The 16,087-nt window shown below is 42.4% G+C and overlaps 1 protein-coding gene across 1 annotated transcript; it reads left to right on the forward strand.

Annotated features, from left to right (window-relative positions):
- The first annotated feature begins 1,159 nt into the window (after positions 1 to 1,159).
- On the forward strand, positions 1,160 to 14,720 carry LOC139387852 (peroxisomal carnitine O-octanoyltransferase-like). Its single transcript, XM_071134149.1, has 16 exons — positions 1,160 to 1,537; positions 4,302 to 4,421; positions 4,520 to 4,644; positions 4,826 to 5,007; positions 5,727 to 5,851; positions 8,160 to 8,268; positions 8,371 to 8,464; positions 8,620 to 8,745; positions 10,749 to 10,850; positions 11,020 to 11,103; positions 11,225 to 11,332; positions 11,515 to 11,645; positions 12,321 to 12,444; positions 12,561 to 12,733; positions 12,808 to 12,927; positions 13,241 to 14,720. The coding sequence occupies exons 1-16, from the start codon at positions 1,477 to 1,479 to the stop codon at positions 13,359 to 13,361; spliced, it is 1,905 nt and encodes a 634-aa protein (XP_070990250.1). The 5' UTR covers positions 1,160 to 1,476; the 3' UTR covers positions 13,362 to 14,720.
- Positions 14,721 to 16,087: the final 1,367 nt, after the last annotated feature.

Consider the following 16,087-nt stretch of genomic DNA (forward strand, 5'->3'; position numbering starts at 1 on the left):
TTCTGGACCATCCAGCAAACTTCAGACGGGCCTGGACATGTACTGGCTTAAGCAGGGGGACACGTCTGGCACTGCAGGATTTGAGTCCCTGGCGGCGTAGTGTGTTGCTGATGGTAGGCTTTGTTACTTTGGTCCCAGCTCTCTGCAGGTCATTCACTAGGTCCCCCCGTGTGGTTCTGGGATTTTTGCTCACCGGTCTTGTGATCATTTTGACCCCACAGGGTGAGATCTTGCGTGGAGCCCCAGATCGAGGGAGATTATCAGTGGTCTTGTATGTCTTCCATTTCCTAATAATTGCTCCCACAGTTGATTTCTTCAAACCAAGCTGCTTACCTATTACAGATTCAGTCTTCCCAGCCTGGTGCAGGTCTACAATTTTGTTTCTGGTGTCCTTTGACAGCTCTTTGGTCTTGGCTATAGTGGAGTTTGGAGTGTGACTGTTTGAGGTTGTGGACAGGTGTATTTTATACTGATAACAAGTTCAAACAGGTGCCATTAATACAGGTAACGAGTGGAGGACAGAGGAGCCTCTTAAAGAAGTTTTAAAATTATAAACTTGGATTAGTGAACACAACGTGCCATTGGAACACAGGAGTGATGGTTGCTGATAATGGGCCTCTGTATGAATATGTAGATATGCCATTAAAATGTTTTGCTGTTTCTAGCTACAATAGTCATTTACAACAATAACAATTTCTACACTATTTCTGATCAATTTAATGTTATTTTAATGGACAAAAAAATGGCTTTTCTTTCAAAAACAAGTACATTTCGAAGTGACCCCAACATTTTGAATGGCAGTGTGTATTTTGAAAGAAAATACTTTTTTTGTTTTGTTTTTACACAGTTATGGTACGACCCATTGCGCATTAAATGTGTGACGTAGCCTTAAAGTGATGCAGTTTCTCATCTGTATGGTGCGGTGATCATCACTGTTCACAGTTTGTGATGTTTCATATACACTGTAATTTGCAGGTAATGCACCAGGATCTAATGCTGACAATGCACCATCTAAAAGTGCAACCGCACAAGAATGCATGCACATCTGGCCTCGTGTAAAGATCAAACAACTATTTTAAGAGTAGTGTGTTTTAGTAGTCTCACAATAGATAGCGATGAAGAATGAAAAGCCAAGTCACGTGTAATAATATCACCACTTCTCTCTTCCGGGTGTTGGCAGTCCGTTAACTGGGGTTGACTAGATGGGATACAGCTTTTGTCAGATTTGACTTTTCGTAGCAGGCTAGGATAATTCGTTTAATATTAGGAAAAAGGTCCGAGTTAGCTAAAATAATAAACACACGTTTGGCGTTAATTTGACAAAAGCTGTAGCCCTTCTAGCCATGACCTCTTACTGGGTGAAAGGTGATGAGAAACGCTGCATACACCACGAGCGGAGCAACAACACAAACTACCGCAAGCGCCTTCCTCTACAGTCTAGTCTAGAAAATAGCTGCAACATCATTTTTATTTTGAATGGACGAACGAAGACAACTTTCCACATATCGGAATTTGCAGAATATCGCAAAATACTACGGTGAGTTTGCTTGTCGTGTTTGTGGGATTAAGCTGCTTCGATCGGATTGAAAACTGAAACGGACCTACATTCGAGCCGTGAAAACAATGCAAGGGGCCAACTATTTTATAGCTAGCTAGTGCACTTGTTTCTGCAGTAAGTATAACTAACTTGCTAGTTAACTATGTTTGATCATATAGTTATGTAGCCAGAATGTATATCTAATCAATTGTGCTATAAAAGTGCGTATTAATGCGATTGGTACAAGGCTGCGCCGCTTCGGCAAATATGGAATTTGATCTCCAATAATAAAAGTTGCTTCTGGCCTGCGAGTCTAGCTATCTGGACAATTACATGTTTATGTGGAATTACTCTGATACCATACAACCAAATCGGAGTATGTTAAACGTTGAAATCAATGGTTTTTGTTTGGCATACATTTTAAAGTGAAGTCTCAGAGTAATCCGAGTCTCAGAGTAATTCCGTTACAATGGAATTGCCAAGCTACAAATTCTACAACTATTTTTGTAGATAATGACTGTACTGTAGTAGGGGAGATTGGGGTACATTGATCCAAAGGGGTAGGTCGAGCCACCCTTGTTTCTAAAAAAATCATTAACAACATTTATAATCTGACCAAATATGGAACAAGTAAGGAAGTTAACTTTAGATCCAAAAAACTGGAATTTCACCAAGGCATGAATTGTATTGGTTTCATGATGCTTGTATCTAAACCAAAGGAAATTATTTTAGGATTGTTCTATAAAAATGCAAACTCAGCTCCATCATTCATTAAATCAGATGAACCCACTGATATTGCCAACTACTTTAATGATTTTTGGCAATATTAGCAAATTTAGGCATGACATGCCAACAACAAACACAGACATGACACATCCAAGTATAACTGACCAAATGAAAGACAAGCATTGTAATTTTGAATTCTGCAAAGTGAGTGTGGAAGAGGAACAAATTATTGTTGTCTGTCAACAATGACAAGCCACAATTTGACAATTTGGATGGAAAATTACTGAGGAAAATAGTGGATGGTATTGCCACTCCTATTTGCCATATCTTCAATGTAATCCTACTAGAAAGTGTATGCCCTCAAGCCTGGAGGGAAGTAAAAGGCATTCTGCTTCCCAAGAATACTGAAGCCCCCTTTACTGGCTCAAATAGCCGACCAATCAGCCTGTTACCAACCCTTAGTATTAGAGGTTGATGCCTCTGTAATGTATACATTGATTGAGTAGGTTAGTGTTATGGAGATTGTACTCCTATTAGAGAAATGGTGAGAGAGACCGTTCCTTAGTTTAGGGTTCTTTAATGTTGATTGGATATTAACAATGTTTGCAATTCTGTGCTATCACTCAGCTGGTATTATCCAATTAATTGTCCATTTATCCAAACAAGATGTGATCTGGAAATAATAAACATGAATACAATGGCATCAGTACTAAGATAATTACATTCATTTAGCAAAAACAAACAAGATATACAGCTCTCATGTTATAATAATCCAATGACTGAAATAAAAATACAAGTGGCTAGCAACATCAGGCTAACCAGCTAACAATGACAGGTGGAAATGTAGGTAACAATGTTACATAGCGAGCATTAAAACAAGACACCTAATGCTGTAATAATTACAAAAATATTCTTTAACTATTGACAACTTCGTCAGGAAAACATATACATTGCAGTTTTGGTATTCACGCACGGTGATGAATACATTGGTCAGACAGAAAATAATGTCCAAAACTTTGTGTTCACAGCAGTAGGTTGCCAGCTGCATTTGGTAATGAACTAAACATTGCCAGTTTGTGATAGCTGTGATGTCGTCACTGAATTCTTAAAGGGACAGGCTTTCTTACAGTTTCTGACCAGATACAAGGCTATTTTACAGGAAACAAATTGCCAACAGACTTTCAGCATGCTTATAGGGAAAGACATTCAACAAGCACAGCACTTGCAGAATGCATGCATCGAGGGCCTCCCGGGTGGCGCAGTGGTTAAGGGCCACCAGACTCTGGGTTCGCGCCCAGGCTCTGTCGCGACCGGGAGGTCCATGGGGCGACGCACAATTGGCCCAGCGTCGTCCGGGTTAGGGAGGGCTTGGCCGGTAGGGATATCCTTGACTCATCGCGCACCAGCGACTCCTGTGGCGGGCCGGGCGCTAACCAAGGTTGCCAGGTGCACGTGTTTCCTCCGACACATTGGTGCGCCTGGCTTCCGGGTTGGATGCGCGCTGTGTTAAGAAGCAGTGCGACTTGGTTGGGTTGTGTATCGGAGGACGTATGACTTTCAACCTTAGTCTCTCCCGGGCTCGTACGGGAGTTGTAGCGATGAGACACGATAGTAACTACTAAAAACAATTGGATACTACGAAATTGGGGAGAAAAAGGGGTAAAAGAAAAAAGAATGCATCGCGTGCATGTACTTCCTTCTCTCTTGTGCACGTGTTGATGAGAAAACAAATCGTGATAACCACACATAGACCCGTGTTTTGAATTCGGTTTAATAATACTTTAAATTATTTAATTTCGACCAGCTGATGGACAGTTGGCAGAGTAGGTTCAAATGAAGTTTATTCAACATACTGATTTGTAAAGAAACTGTTTCGATTTTATTTTAATCTAAAAGTGAGAAAAGTGGAGGCTTGTCCAGTCCACACTTGGATTCGTAGTGTACCAGGCTAGGGGACAGTACGTCAATGGCTAACCACGTGTTTTGGTATTGTAGGGGACAGTACGTCAATGGCTAACCACGTGTTTTGGTGCTGTAGGTGACATGACCAACCAGGTGTCAGAGTACCCTGCTGAGCAAACGTTCCAGTACCAGCATAGCTTGCCTCCTCTCCCTGTACCGTCTCTAGAGGGGAGCCTCGCCAAGTACCTGGTTGCAGGTGAGATGCCAGCTGCATGTGAGACAGAGAAGCGCTGTTAGCATGGACCCTAGACAAAAATGTGTCTAGTTACTGAAATGTCTGTGTGTATTTTCCAGTGCGGCCGTTTGCTACAGAGGAGGAGTACCAGGTGACTGCAGCCGTAGTGAAGAGGTTTGGAGAGGGCATCGGCAAAGACCTGCACCAAAAACTACTGCAGAGAGCCAGGACACGCAGGAACTGGGTACACACATTTAACACACACAACACACTGCACAGCTAGAACCTGTGGGAACTGATCACACACCATGCTCGACCCTGAGCAACTACAAAAGGGAATCTTTGAGTGTTTTAAATACTGCAGTCATTATGGTGTCTCCCTGCAGTGTTTCATGTTATATTGTGGGTGTGTGTGTTTCCCCTAGTTGGAGGAGTGGTGGTTGAATGCAGCCTATCTGGAAATGCGTTACCCCTCCCAGTTGAATGTGAACTTCGGAGGTCCTGCACCCTACCTAGAGCACTGCTGGCCCCCTACAGAGGGAGTACAGCTACAGAGGACCAGCATAAGCATGTGGCACACTCTACAGTACTGGGACCTGCTTCGCACGTAAGCTACTCACATTGAGTGTACAAAACATGGTTTTTCCATGACAGACTGACCAGGTGAATCCAGGTGAAAGCTATAATCACTTATTGATGTCACCTGTTAAATCCACTTCAATCAGTTTATATGAAGGGGAGGAGACAGGTTAAAGAAGGATTTTAAACCTTGAGATAATTGAGACATGGATTGTGTATGTATGTGTGTCATTCAGAAGTTGAAAGACAGGTTATATAAAATATTTAAGTGCCTTTTGAACTGGGAGTCAACATAGGCCAGCATCCCTGTGGAACGCTTTCGACACCTTGTAGAGTCCATGCTTCAACGAATTGAGGCTGTTCTGAGGTTCAAAAGAGTGTGCAACTCAATATTAAGAAGGTGTTCCTAATGTTTTGTACACTTCGTGTATATATATTAAGGTTACACACGCATCACAACTACTGCTACCAGACTCTTCCGATTGCTAAATAATGCACAATTTAAACACTTGCCCTCCAATCCCCCCCTTCCCCAAAACACGTGTTTTTATTTAACTATAAATTGTGCCTTCGTGTATTATAGTTGTTTAAAATATTTATTATATTCTACTGAGCCAGTTCATATTATTATATTTGATTTTTTATTGTTGTTCCGTTGTCGAGAAGGAACCTGCAACTAAGCATTTAGTTGGACAGTGTCCCTAAACACACACGTTCTGTACACTCTGACTGTGTGGTCCCCGACAGGGAGAGGCTGGACCCACACAAAGCTGGTAATGTGGTGTTGGATATGGACCAGTTCAGAATGCTGTTCTGTACATGTAAAGTTCCTGGAGTCACCAAGGATACCATCATCAACTACTTTAAGACAGGTAGGTGCCCCCCCCCCCCCCCCACGACATCGCCATGCAATATGATGTTTGTGGTTTGTTTTTGTGTGTAGTACTCTGTTATTTATTTAGGTGTGTGTGTGTGTGTGTTTTCTATGTGTTTGGATGTGTGTATTGATTACTTTAAGACATGAAGGTCAGTCAATCTGGAACATTTCAAGAACGTTGAATGTTTCTTCAAGTGCAGTCACAAAAACCATCAAGCGCTATGATGAAACTGGCTCATGAGGACCGCCACAGGAAATGAAGACCCAGAGTTACCTCTGTTGCAGAGGATAAGTTCATTAGAGTTACCAGCCTCAGAAAATGCAGCCCAAATAAGTGCTTCACAGAGTTCAAGTCACAGACACATCTCGACATCAACTGTTCAGAGGAGACTGTCTGAATCAGGCCTTCATGGTTGAATTGCTGCAAAGAAACCACTGCTAAAGGACACCAATAAGAAGAAGATACTTGCTTGGGCCAACGAAACAGGAGCAATGGACATAAAACCGGTGAAAATCTGTCCTTTGGTCTGATGAGTCCAGATTTGAGATTTTGGGTTCCAACATCTGTGTCTTTGTGAGATGCAGAGTAGGTGAACAGATGATCTCTGCATGTGGGGTTCCCACCGTGAAGCATGGTGGAGGAGGTGTGATTGTGTGGGGGTGCTTTGCTGGTGACACTCAGAGATTTATTTAGAATTCAAGGCACACTTAACCGGCATGGCTACCACAGCATTCTGCATCGATACGCCATCCCATCTGGTTTGACTATAATTTGTTTTTCAAAAGGACAATGACCCAACACATCAGGACAATGACCCAAAATAAGTGCTATTTGAGTAAGGAGAGTGATGGAACGCTGCTCAGATGACCTGGCCTCCACAATCACCCGACCTAACCCAATTGAGATGGTTTGGGATCATTTGGACTGCAGAGTGAAGGAAAGCAGCCAAAAAGTGCTCAGCATATGTGGGAACTCCTTAACTTCTTATGGCTGGGGGGCAGTATTGAGTAGCTTAGATGAATAAGTTGCCCAAACTAAATGGCCTGCTCCTCAGTCTCAGTTGCTAATATATGCATATTATTATTAGTATTGGATAGAAAACACTCTAAAGTTTCCAAAACTGTCAAAATATTGTCTGCGTGTATAACAGAACTGATATTGCAGGCGAAACCCTGAGGAAAATCAAACCAGGAAGTGGCTTCTATTTTGAAAACTCCATGTTCCATAGCCTGCCTTTGCTCCATTTAAAGGGATATCAACCAGATTCATTTTCCTATCGTTTCCTCAAGGTGTCAACAGTCTTTAGACATAGTTTCAGGCTTTTATTTTGAAAAATGAGCGAGAAAGATAGCATCGCGTCATAGTATGGCCGGGTGCCAGTAGCGTTTTGAATGCGCAACAGAGTTTGGGCAGCCATTGCCTTTCCCTCTCCTACTGAAAAAGAGAGTTGCGGTTGATATATTATCGATTATATATTTTAAAAACAACCTGAGGATTGATTATAAAAAACGTTTGACATGTTTCTGTGGGCATTACGGATACTATTTGGAATTTGTCTGCGTTGTCGTGACCGCTTTTTCCTGTTGATTTCTGAACATAACGCGCCAAACAAATGGAGGTATTTTGGATATAAAAATAATCTTTATGGAACAAAAGGAACATTTATTGTGTAACTGGGAGTCTCGTGAGTGAAAACATCAGAAGATCATCAAAGGTAACCGATTAATTTGATTGCTTTTCTGATTTTCGTGACCAAGCTACTTGATGCTAGGTGTTCATAATGTTTTGTCGGGCGATCGATAAACTTACACAAACGCTTTTGCTGTAATTTTCCAAATCTGACACGACAGGTGGATTAACAAAAGGCTACGCTGTGTTTTGCTATATTACACTTGTAATTTCATGAATATAAATATTTTTTGTAATATTATTTGAATGTGGCGCTATGCAATTCAGCGGTTGTTGATGAAAATTATCCCGTTAACTTCTTATGGCTGCCATCCCGTTAACTGTTGGAAAAGCATTCCAGGTGAAGCTGGTTGAGAGAATACCAAGAGTGTGGAACGCTGTCAGCAAGGCAAAGAGTGGCTACTTTGAAGAATCTTAAATATAAAATATAGTTTGATTTGTTTAACACTTTTTTGGTTACTACATGTGTCATTTCATAGTTTTGATGTCTTCACTATTATCCTACAATGTAGAAAATTGTAAAAAAAAAAAAAAGTTAAACCCTGGAATGAGTAGGTGTGTCCAAACTTTTGACTGGTGCTGTATGTATTGATGTTTTTTCTGTGTGTTGTAGAGAGCGAGGGTCCATGCCCCTCCCATGTGGTGGTGATGTGTAAGGGGCGTTTCTTCTCGTTTGATGCAGTGTGTGACGGACACATTCTTACCCCTCCAGAGCTGCTCAGGTATTCTGGCCGGTGGATATTTAGGTATATTTGTGTGCATATGCATATATTTGCATGTATTTATGTCTGTGTGTGTGTGTGTGTGTGTGTGTGTGTGTGTAGGCAGCTGACCCATGTGAAGCAGTGTTGTGAGGGGGAGCCTGCAGGTGACGGAATCGCCGCTCTCACCTCAGAGGAGAGGACACGCTGGGCTAAGGTGTGTGTGTGATGTTGGCTGTGCAGAACGGACATCACCATGCACTAAACGTCTCTCGTGTCTCTCTCTTTCAACTTTCTCTGTCTCTCTCATCTTTCTGTCTCTCTCTTTTTCTATTCAATTTTAATTAAATTTAACGGTCTGTGTGTCTGTAGGCCAGGGAGTATCTGATAGGTATAGATCCAGCCAATAAGACCATCTTAGAGACCATCCAGAGCAGTCTGTTTGTGGTCTCACTGGACGATGCTAAACCCTACGCTACTGCAGAGAACTACACACCAGTACGTACACAAACACACCCTCTCACACACTATACACAGAAATTTGCAATAGCAAGTTGAGTTTGTGAAGGTAAAGAGCAGACTTGAGTCCAGGATGCGGTCAAAGTAAAATGCAAAGGATAATAATTAGCACCAGAGGCTAAAAAGCTAACTTTCAGTCAATGATAGCAGTGAGACTTCTGCCGCTTTGTGATGTTGTCCAGTACAGAGAGTGAGATCTTTTAAAGTTGTGTGTAAGCATTTAAGCAGGTTACACATGTTTTGATTGTATGCAAAGATACAGTGGGGCAAAAAAGTATTTAGTCAGCCACCAATTGTGCAAGTTCTCCCACTTAAAAAGATGAGAGAGGCCTGTAATTTTCATCATAGGTACACTTCAACTATGACAGACTATGAGAAAAACAATCCAGAAAATCATATTGTAGGATTTTTAATGAATTTATTTGCAAATTATGGTGGAAAATAAGTATTTGGTCACCTACAAACAAGCAAGATTTCTGGCTCTCACAGACCTGTAACTTCTTCTTTAAGAGGCTCCTCTGTCCTCCACTCGTTACCTGTATTAATGGCACCAGTTTGAACTTGTTATCAGTATAAAAAACACCTGTCCACAACCTCAAACAGTCACACTCCAAACTCCACTATGGCCAAGACCAAAGAGCTGTCAAAGGACACCAGAAACAAAATTGTAGACCTGCACCAGGCTGGGAAGACTGAATCTGCAATAGGTAAGCAGCTTGGTTTGAAGAAATCAACTGTGGGAGCAATTATCAGGAAATGGAAGACATACAAGACCACTGATAATGTCCCTCGATCTGGGGCTCCACGCAAGATCTCACCCCGTGGGGTCAAAATGATCACAAGACCGGTGAGCAAAAATCCCAGAACCACACGGGGGGACCTAGTGAATGACCTGCAGAGAGCTGGGACCAAAGTAACAAAGCCTACCATCAGTAACACACTACGCCGCCAGGGACTCAAATCCTGCAGTGCCAGACGTGTCCCCCTGCTTAAGCCAGAACATGTCCAGGCCCGTCTGAAGTTTGCTAGAGAGCATTTGAATGATCCAGAAGAAGATTGGGAGAATGTCATATGGTCAGATGAAACCCAAATATAACTTTTTGGTAAAAACTCAACTCGTCGTGTTAGAAGGACAAAGAATGCTGAGTTGCATCCAAAGAACACCATACCTACTGTGAAGCATGGGGGTGGAAACATCATGCTTTGGGGCTGTTTTTCTGCAAAGGGACCAGAATGACTGATCCGTTTAAAGGAAATAATGAATGGGGCCATGTATCGTGAGATTTTGAGTGAAAACCTCCTTCCATCAGCAAGGGCATTGAAGATGAAACGTGGCTGGGTCTTTCAGCATGACAATGATCCCAAACACACCGGCCGGGCAACGGAGTGGCTTCGTAAGAAGCATTTCAAGGTCCTGGAGTGGCCTAGCCAGTCTCCAGATCTCAACCCCATAGAAAATCTTTGGAGGGAGTTGAAAGTCCGTGTTGCCCAGCAACAGCCCCAAAACATTACTGCTCTAGAGGAGATCTGCATGGAGGAATGGGCCAAAATACCAGCAACAGTGTGTGAAAACCTTGTGAAGACTTACAGAAAACGTTTGACCTCTGTCATTGCCAACAAAGGGTATATAACAAAGTATTGAGATAAACTTTTGTTATTGACCAAATACTTATTTTCCACCATAATTTGCAAATAAATTCATAAAAAATCCTACAATGTGATTTTCTGGATTCTTTTTTTCTCATTTTGTCTGTCATAGTTGAAGTGTATCTATGATGAAAATTAAAGGCCTCATCTTTTTAAGTGGGAGAACTTGCAAAATTGGTGGCTGACTAAATACTTTTTTGCTCCACTGTATGTCTGGATATGACCTCTGGGTCATCATCTTGCATCCTGGTTGGCCCCTACAACACACACATACACCACAGACAGCCATACCATTCTAAGTGTGGTATAATCTGATCTTTGACCTTTGCCCCCAGGTGTCCCTGGAGGTGCTGACAGGAGACGCCACCATCCGCTGGGGTGACAAGTCCTACAACTCCCTCTCCTTCGCCGACGGAACCTTCGGATCCAACTGTGACGTGTGTGCTTTTTTTACTGTGTGTGTTTTTTGTTATATGAAAGGGGGGTGGGGGTTGAGAGTTAGAAAAATAAGATTTGAGATAACAATACTCCTCTGTTAGCAGTAGTGTAATGATGTTTTGTTGTGAGTGTGCTCCTATATATGGTAATTGCTGGTGTGTGTTGCAGCATGCCCCATTTGAAGGCATGGTGCTGGTAACTCATTGTTACTATGTGGATCAGCAACTCAAAGCTACAGACGGCAAGTGGAAGGTAAATACCGTTTCTATTGAACTTATTTTAGGTGACTGTATATATTGTTTGTCCTTAATTCCAAGTACCTTACTTTCACTGTAAGCAAACAGTATATTTGTTGATGTGTGTGTCTATGTAGGGCTCTGAGACGGTGCGGCCTATGCCTCTTCCTGAAGAGTTGGTCTTCACTGTGGATGACAGAGTCAGGAGGGACGTTGTACATGCCAAGCAACAGTACTTCGAGACTGTGAGCACATACACACACACATTCATGACTCTGTGCATCTCCCTGGTCGTCAGATTGGACCATTGCAGGTGTTGTGTTCATCACAAACACTCCCTCACAGGCCCTTACTCTCCCCACCACACACACACAACTCTAATCTGTGTGATATCTGGTTTGACAGACACCTGTGTGTGTGTCTCCAGACTCAGGACTTGCAAGTGGTGTGTTATGCGTTCACCTCGTTTGGGAAAGCAGCCATCAAACAGAGGAAGCTCCACCCAGACACCTTCATACAACTGGCCCTTCAACTGGCTTATTACAGACAGCATGGGCGGTAATACCATCCATCCAGCCAGGGCCGGCTCTAGCCTTTTGGGGGCCCTAAGCGAGATTTTGTTGGGGCCTAAGCTAGGCCATGGGGTGGAGAGACATTATTTTCAGTTTTAAAGCTAATTTCTTGTAATTATACACATTTTGCTGTGACTTATGCCATGTTAGTGATGATAGAGTGAGTGACTAACAAAATCAATAGGGGCCCCCTAGAGGTCAGGGCCCTTAGACACCCTGGTCGGGGTTCAGCCATGATTACAAGTTTAGATAGCTGGCTAGACTAACTTACCAATTTAAGAAATGTTAGAAGACATGGTGAATTGATTGACTGCCAAAACATAACAAGAGAGAAATTGCTGGTGTAGAACCACATTTCGACCTTGTAACTGGTGTATTCTACTATTCTAACTCTCAAATAATAATAATTTGGGGTGAGGTTGAGGGCGGCCTGGGGCCCTAAGCAACGGCTTATATTCTCTTATGCTTGGAGCCGGCCCTGCATCCACTATCCATCCAATTAATCCATCCATCCACCCAACATTCATCCATCCACCCACCCGCCCATCCATCTATCCATCCACCCACCCACCCGCCCATCTATCTATCCATCAACTTCATCCATCCTTCCTCCCCAATATTCTCTCCATAACTGATGATTGATGATAATCCCTGCTCCCAGGTTAGGTAGTTGCTATGAGACAGCGATGACCAGAAGGTTCTACCATGGCAGGACTGAGACCATGAGGCCCTGTACCCTGGAGGCACAGAACTGGTGCCATACCATGCTCCTCCCTGCAGCCAGCGTAAGTGTGAGAGTGTGTGTGTCCAGTAAACGATTAGTTCTTCATATATTGTCATGCCATACATGTAAATCTGGCGACCAGGATACTTACACTCTGACTTTCTGTATGTCTCCCAGGCTGAGGCTAAGAGGAAAGCCCTGCTGCTGGCCTTCAACAAGCACAACAAACTGATGGCTGAGGCACAGAACGGAAAAGGTTTTGACAGACATCTCCTGGGCCTGTACCTGATCGCCAAGGAGGAGGGACTTCCAATGCCAGACCTTTTCACTGATACACTGTATTCCAAGAGGTGTGTGTGTGTGTGTGTGTGTGTGTGTGTGTGTGTTTATGGTGTTTTGTAATTTGTGTGTGTTCTCTCTCCAGTGGCGGGGGCGGTAACTTTACCCTGTCCACCAGTCTGGCTGGCTACACCACAGTTCATGGGGTGGGCGCTCCCATGGTGCACCATGGCTACGGGTTCTTCTACCGCATCAGTGAGGACAGGTGGGCTAACACACCCACACACAAGACCTGGACTATGGACAATGACCATTCATTTAATGAATACATTTTTTTCTGATTATTGTTGGCTTGTTTGACATTTTATTGCATTGTTAGGAGCTAGTAACATAAGCATATCACTGCACCCACTATAACGTCTGCTAAACTGTGTACGTGACCAGTAATCTTTGATTTTGAACAGTTACTTCAGCTATTTGGTCTCTCATGTAGTTTGTAGAATTTGTAGATTTTCTTTAGTACATCTGTCTTCTCTAGGATGGCCTGATAGAAGCTTCTGGTGTCTGTCCTGTTTCAGGATCGTGGCTTCCTGTTCAGCGTGGAAGTCCAGTCCAGAGACGGATGCAGAGACACTGTTCCAGAACCTGGTTACCTCCCTACATGAGATGCTACATCTCGCTACCACAGCGCAGCTCTAATACACACACACACAAACGCGCGCGCAGAGTTTCTAGATGCCAGCCAATAATAACCGTTTTAATATTGTCCAGATCAATGCAAAGGCATTCTAACAATGCGGCAGGTAGCCTAGATGTTAGAATTAGGCCAGTTACTGAAAGGTTGCTAGTTTGAATCCCCGAGCCAATAAATCTTTCGATGTGCCCTTGAGCAAGCCACTTAACCCTAATTGCTCCTTTGCCATGACCCTACTCTCCAGGGTTGTCTCGGGGGTAGTTGGGATATGCAAAAAATACATTTCCAATGTGAAATAGGACAAGTATAAGTACCCACCAAATTATTATTACAATGCAGCCCTTGATTGTTTTCTTAATGTTTACAAAAAATACATTATTTGTTTAATGCAGCTCAACAAATGTGTTTATTTTGCACTTTAATTAATGTAATTCTCTGATTTTGTGCAGCAGCTAGATTGGGAATTTCCTGTTATAAAATGTATTGATTGAACTTCTTACCATGATTCCACAAATTCAGGTAATGCCCTCTTGTGTACCTGTGGATCTATTTCAAGTCCTACCTTCAAACTCACTGCCTTTTTGCTTGACATTGTGGGTAAATCAAAAGAAATCAGCCAAGACCTCAGAAAAATAATTGTATACCTCCACAAGTCTGGTTCATCCTTGGGAGCAATTTCCAAATGCCTGAAGGTACCACGTTCATCTGTGCAAACAATAGTACACAAGTATAAACACCATGGGACCACATAGCCATCATACTTCTCAGGAAGGAGACGTGTTCTGTCTCCTAGAGATGAACGTACTATGGTGCGAAAAGTGCAAATCAATCCCAGAACCACAGTAAAGGACCTTGTGAAGATGCTGGAGGAAACGGGTACAAAAGTATCTATATCCACAGGAAAATGAGTCCTATATCGACATAACCTGAAAAGCCGCTCACCAAGGAAGAAGCCACTGCTCCAAAACCGCCATTAAAAAAGCCAGACTACCGTTTGCAATGGCACATGGGGACAAAGATCGTACTTTTTGGAGAAATGTCCTCTGGTCTGATGAAACAAAACAGAACTGAAAAAGCCTGTGTGAGCAAGGAGGCTTACAAACCTGACTCAGTTACACCAGCTCTGCCAGGAGGAATTTTCAAAAATTCACCCAACTTATTGTGGGAAGCTTGTGGAAGGCTACCCAAAACGTTTGACCCAAGTTAAACAATTTAAAGACAATGCTACCAAATTCTAATTGAGTGTATGTAAACTTCTGACCCACTGGGAATGTGATGAAAGAAATACAAGCTGAAATAAATCATTCTTTCTACTATTATTCTGACATTTCACGTTCTTAAAATAAAGTGGTGATCCTAACTGACCTAAGACAGATTTCTTTACAAGGATTAAATGTCAGGAATTGTGAAAACTGAGTTTAAATGTATTTGGCTAAGGTGTATGTAAACTTCCGACTTCAACTGTAGTTAGAAGACTGTAGTGCCCAAAAGCCCATTTCAGCATGGGCAGTGCCATTGAGGACTTCCTATGGGCGGCAGGTAGCTGTTAAGAGCATTGGGCCAGTAACCGAAAGGTCGCTGGTTCAACTCCCCAAACCGAGTAGGTGAAAAATGTGTCTGTGACTTTGAGCAAGGCACTTAACACTAGTTGCTCTTGTAACTCACTCTGGATAAGAGCATCTGCTCAGTGACTAAAATGTAAAAAGGTATGGGTTAAGGAAGGATCACATAATTCCATCAGGATTATACTCGTAAATGAGACATTCCAGAATTGCAGGTGGCAGTATATCGCAAACCTTTGGTTTATATCTGTTCAAACATCTGTTCAAACAACACACTCTAGGTGGCAGTGTGCTAACCTGGGTACCAGTCTTTTTAGCTAACATTCCATTGCTTGACACTTCTGTTATTTCTTCAATCTTCAAATATGAACATTATATCATTAATGAGCTCGAGGACATCAGAGGATTTGATCCTGATTCAATAACCCTCATAGTTATCCTCCAATCAAACGTTATGCAAATATTGGAGCTTTTTTCTACACAGATCTTGGTGTCCTGTTGCTAAGCTATGTTTTTTTTGCTAGGTGTTAGCTCAAGTTGCTAACTTGAGTCTTAAAGGAGCTACATGTACAATTTTTGCATTGTAATTTCATAAAATGTCTAATATACCTGCAGTAATAGTGGAATGATGGTGTTTCACAATATTTTCACAAAAATGTTATTTTGGCCCAATACAAAATCGCATTCTAAAATGCAGACTTTTTCCTATTTGGCAACAAAAGCCAGACCGACCGGCTTCTGTTTTTAAGATGGGAAAACTGCATCCCCATCTCTTCCATCCTGCGACACTAAGAGACATGGTCATCGCCTCCTCGAGCACAACGAACAATGGCAGACTGGGGAAAGCGGCCTATGTAGAAATCACTCTGTCATTTCCTGGCTGCTAAAACTCAACACTCTTCGTTCAATTTCAGTTTGTGAGAAAACAATAACTGAATAGTGTAGGGAATGGTTGTACCATTAAATCGCATTGAAATATACTTTCAATAACAAATATTGTTTTTTGCGGCTATTTGAAGTTGGTGGACAAAACTTAAAGTAAAATAGTGTCCATCATGGTCCATGCTATCCGCGATTCTTGGGACGTACCAACTCTGAAATGTAAAAAGTCTAGGGTAGGTGTTTAGGGTAGGCATGTCCCAAGGAATCGGTTTAGCACTAACATCTCC

Source organism: Oncorhynchus clarkii, chromosome 3 (assembly GCF_045791955.1).
Source record: "Oncorhynchus clarkii lewisi isolate Uvic-CL-2024 chromosome 3, UVic_Ocla_1.0, whole genome shotgun sequence".
In the NCBI taxonomy this organism is placed as follows: domain Eukaryota; kingdom Metazoa; phylum Chordata; class Actinopteri; order Salmoniformes; family Salmonidae; genus Oncorhynchus; species Oncorhynchus clarkii.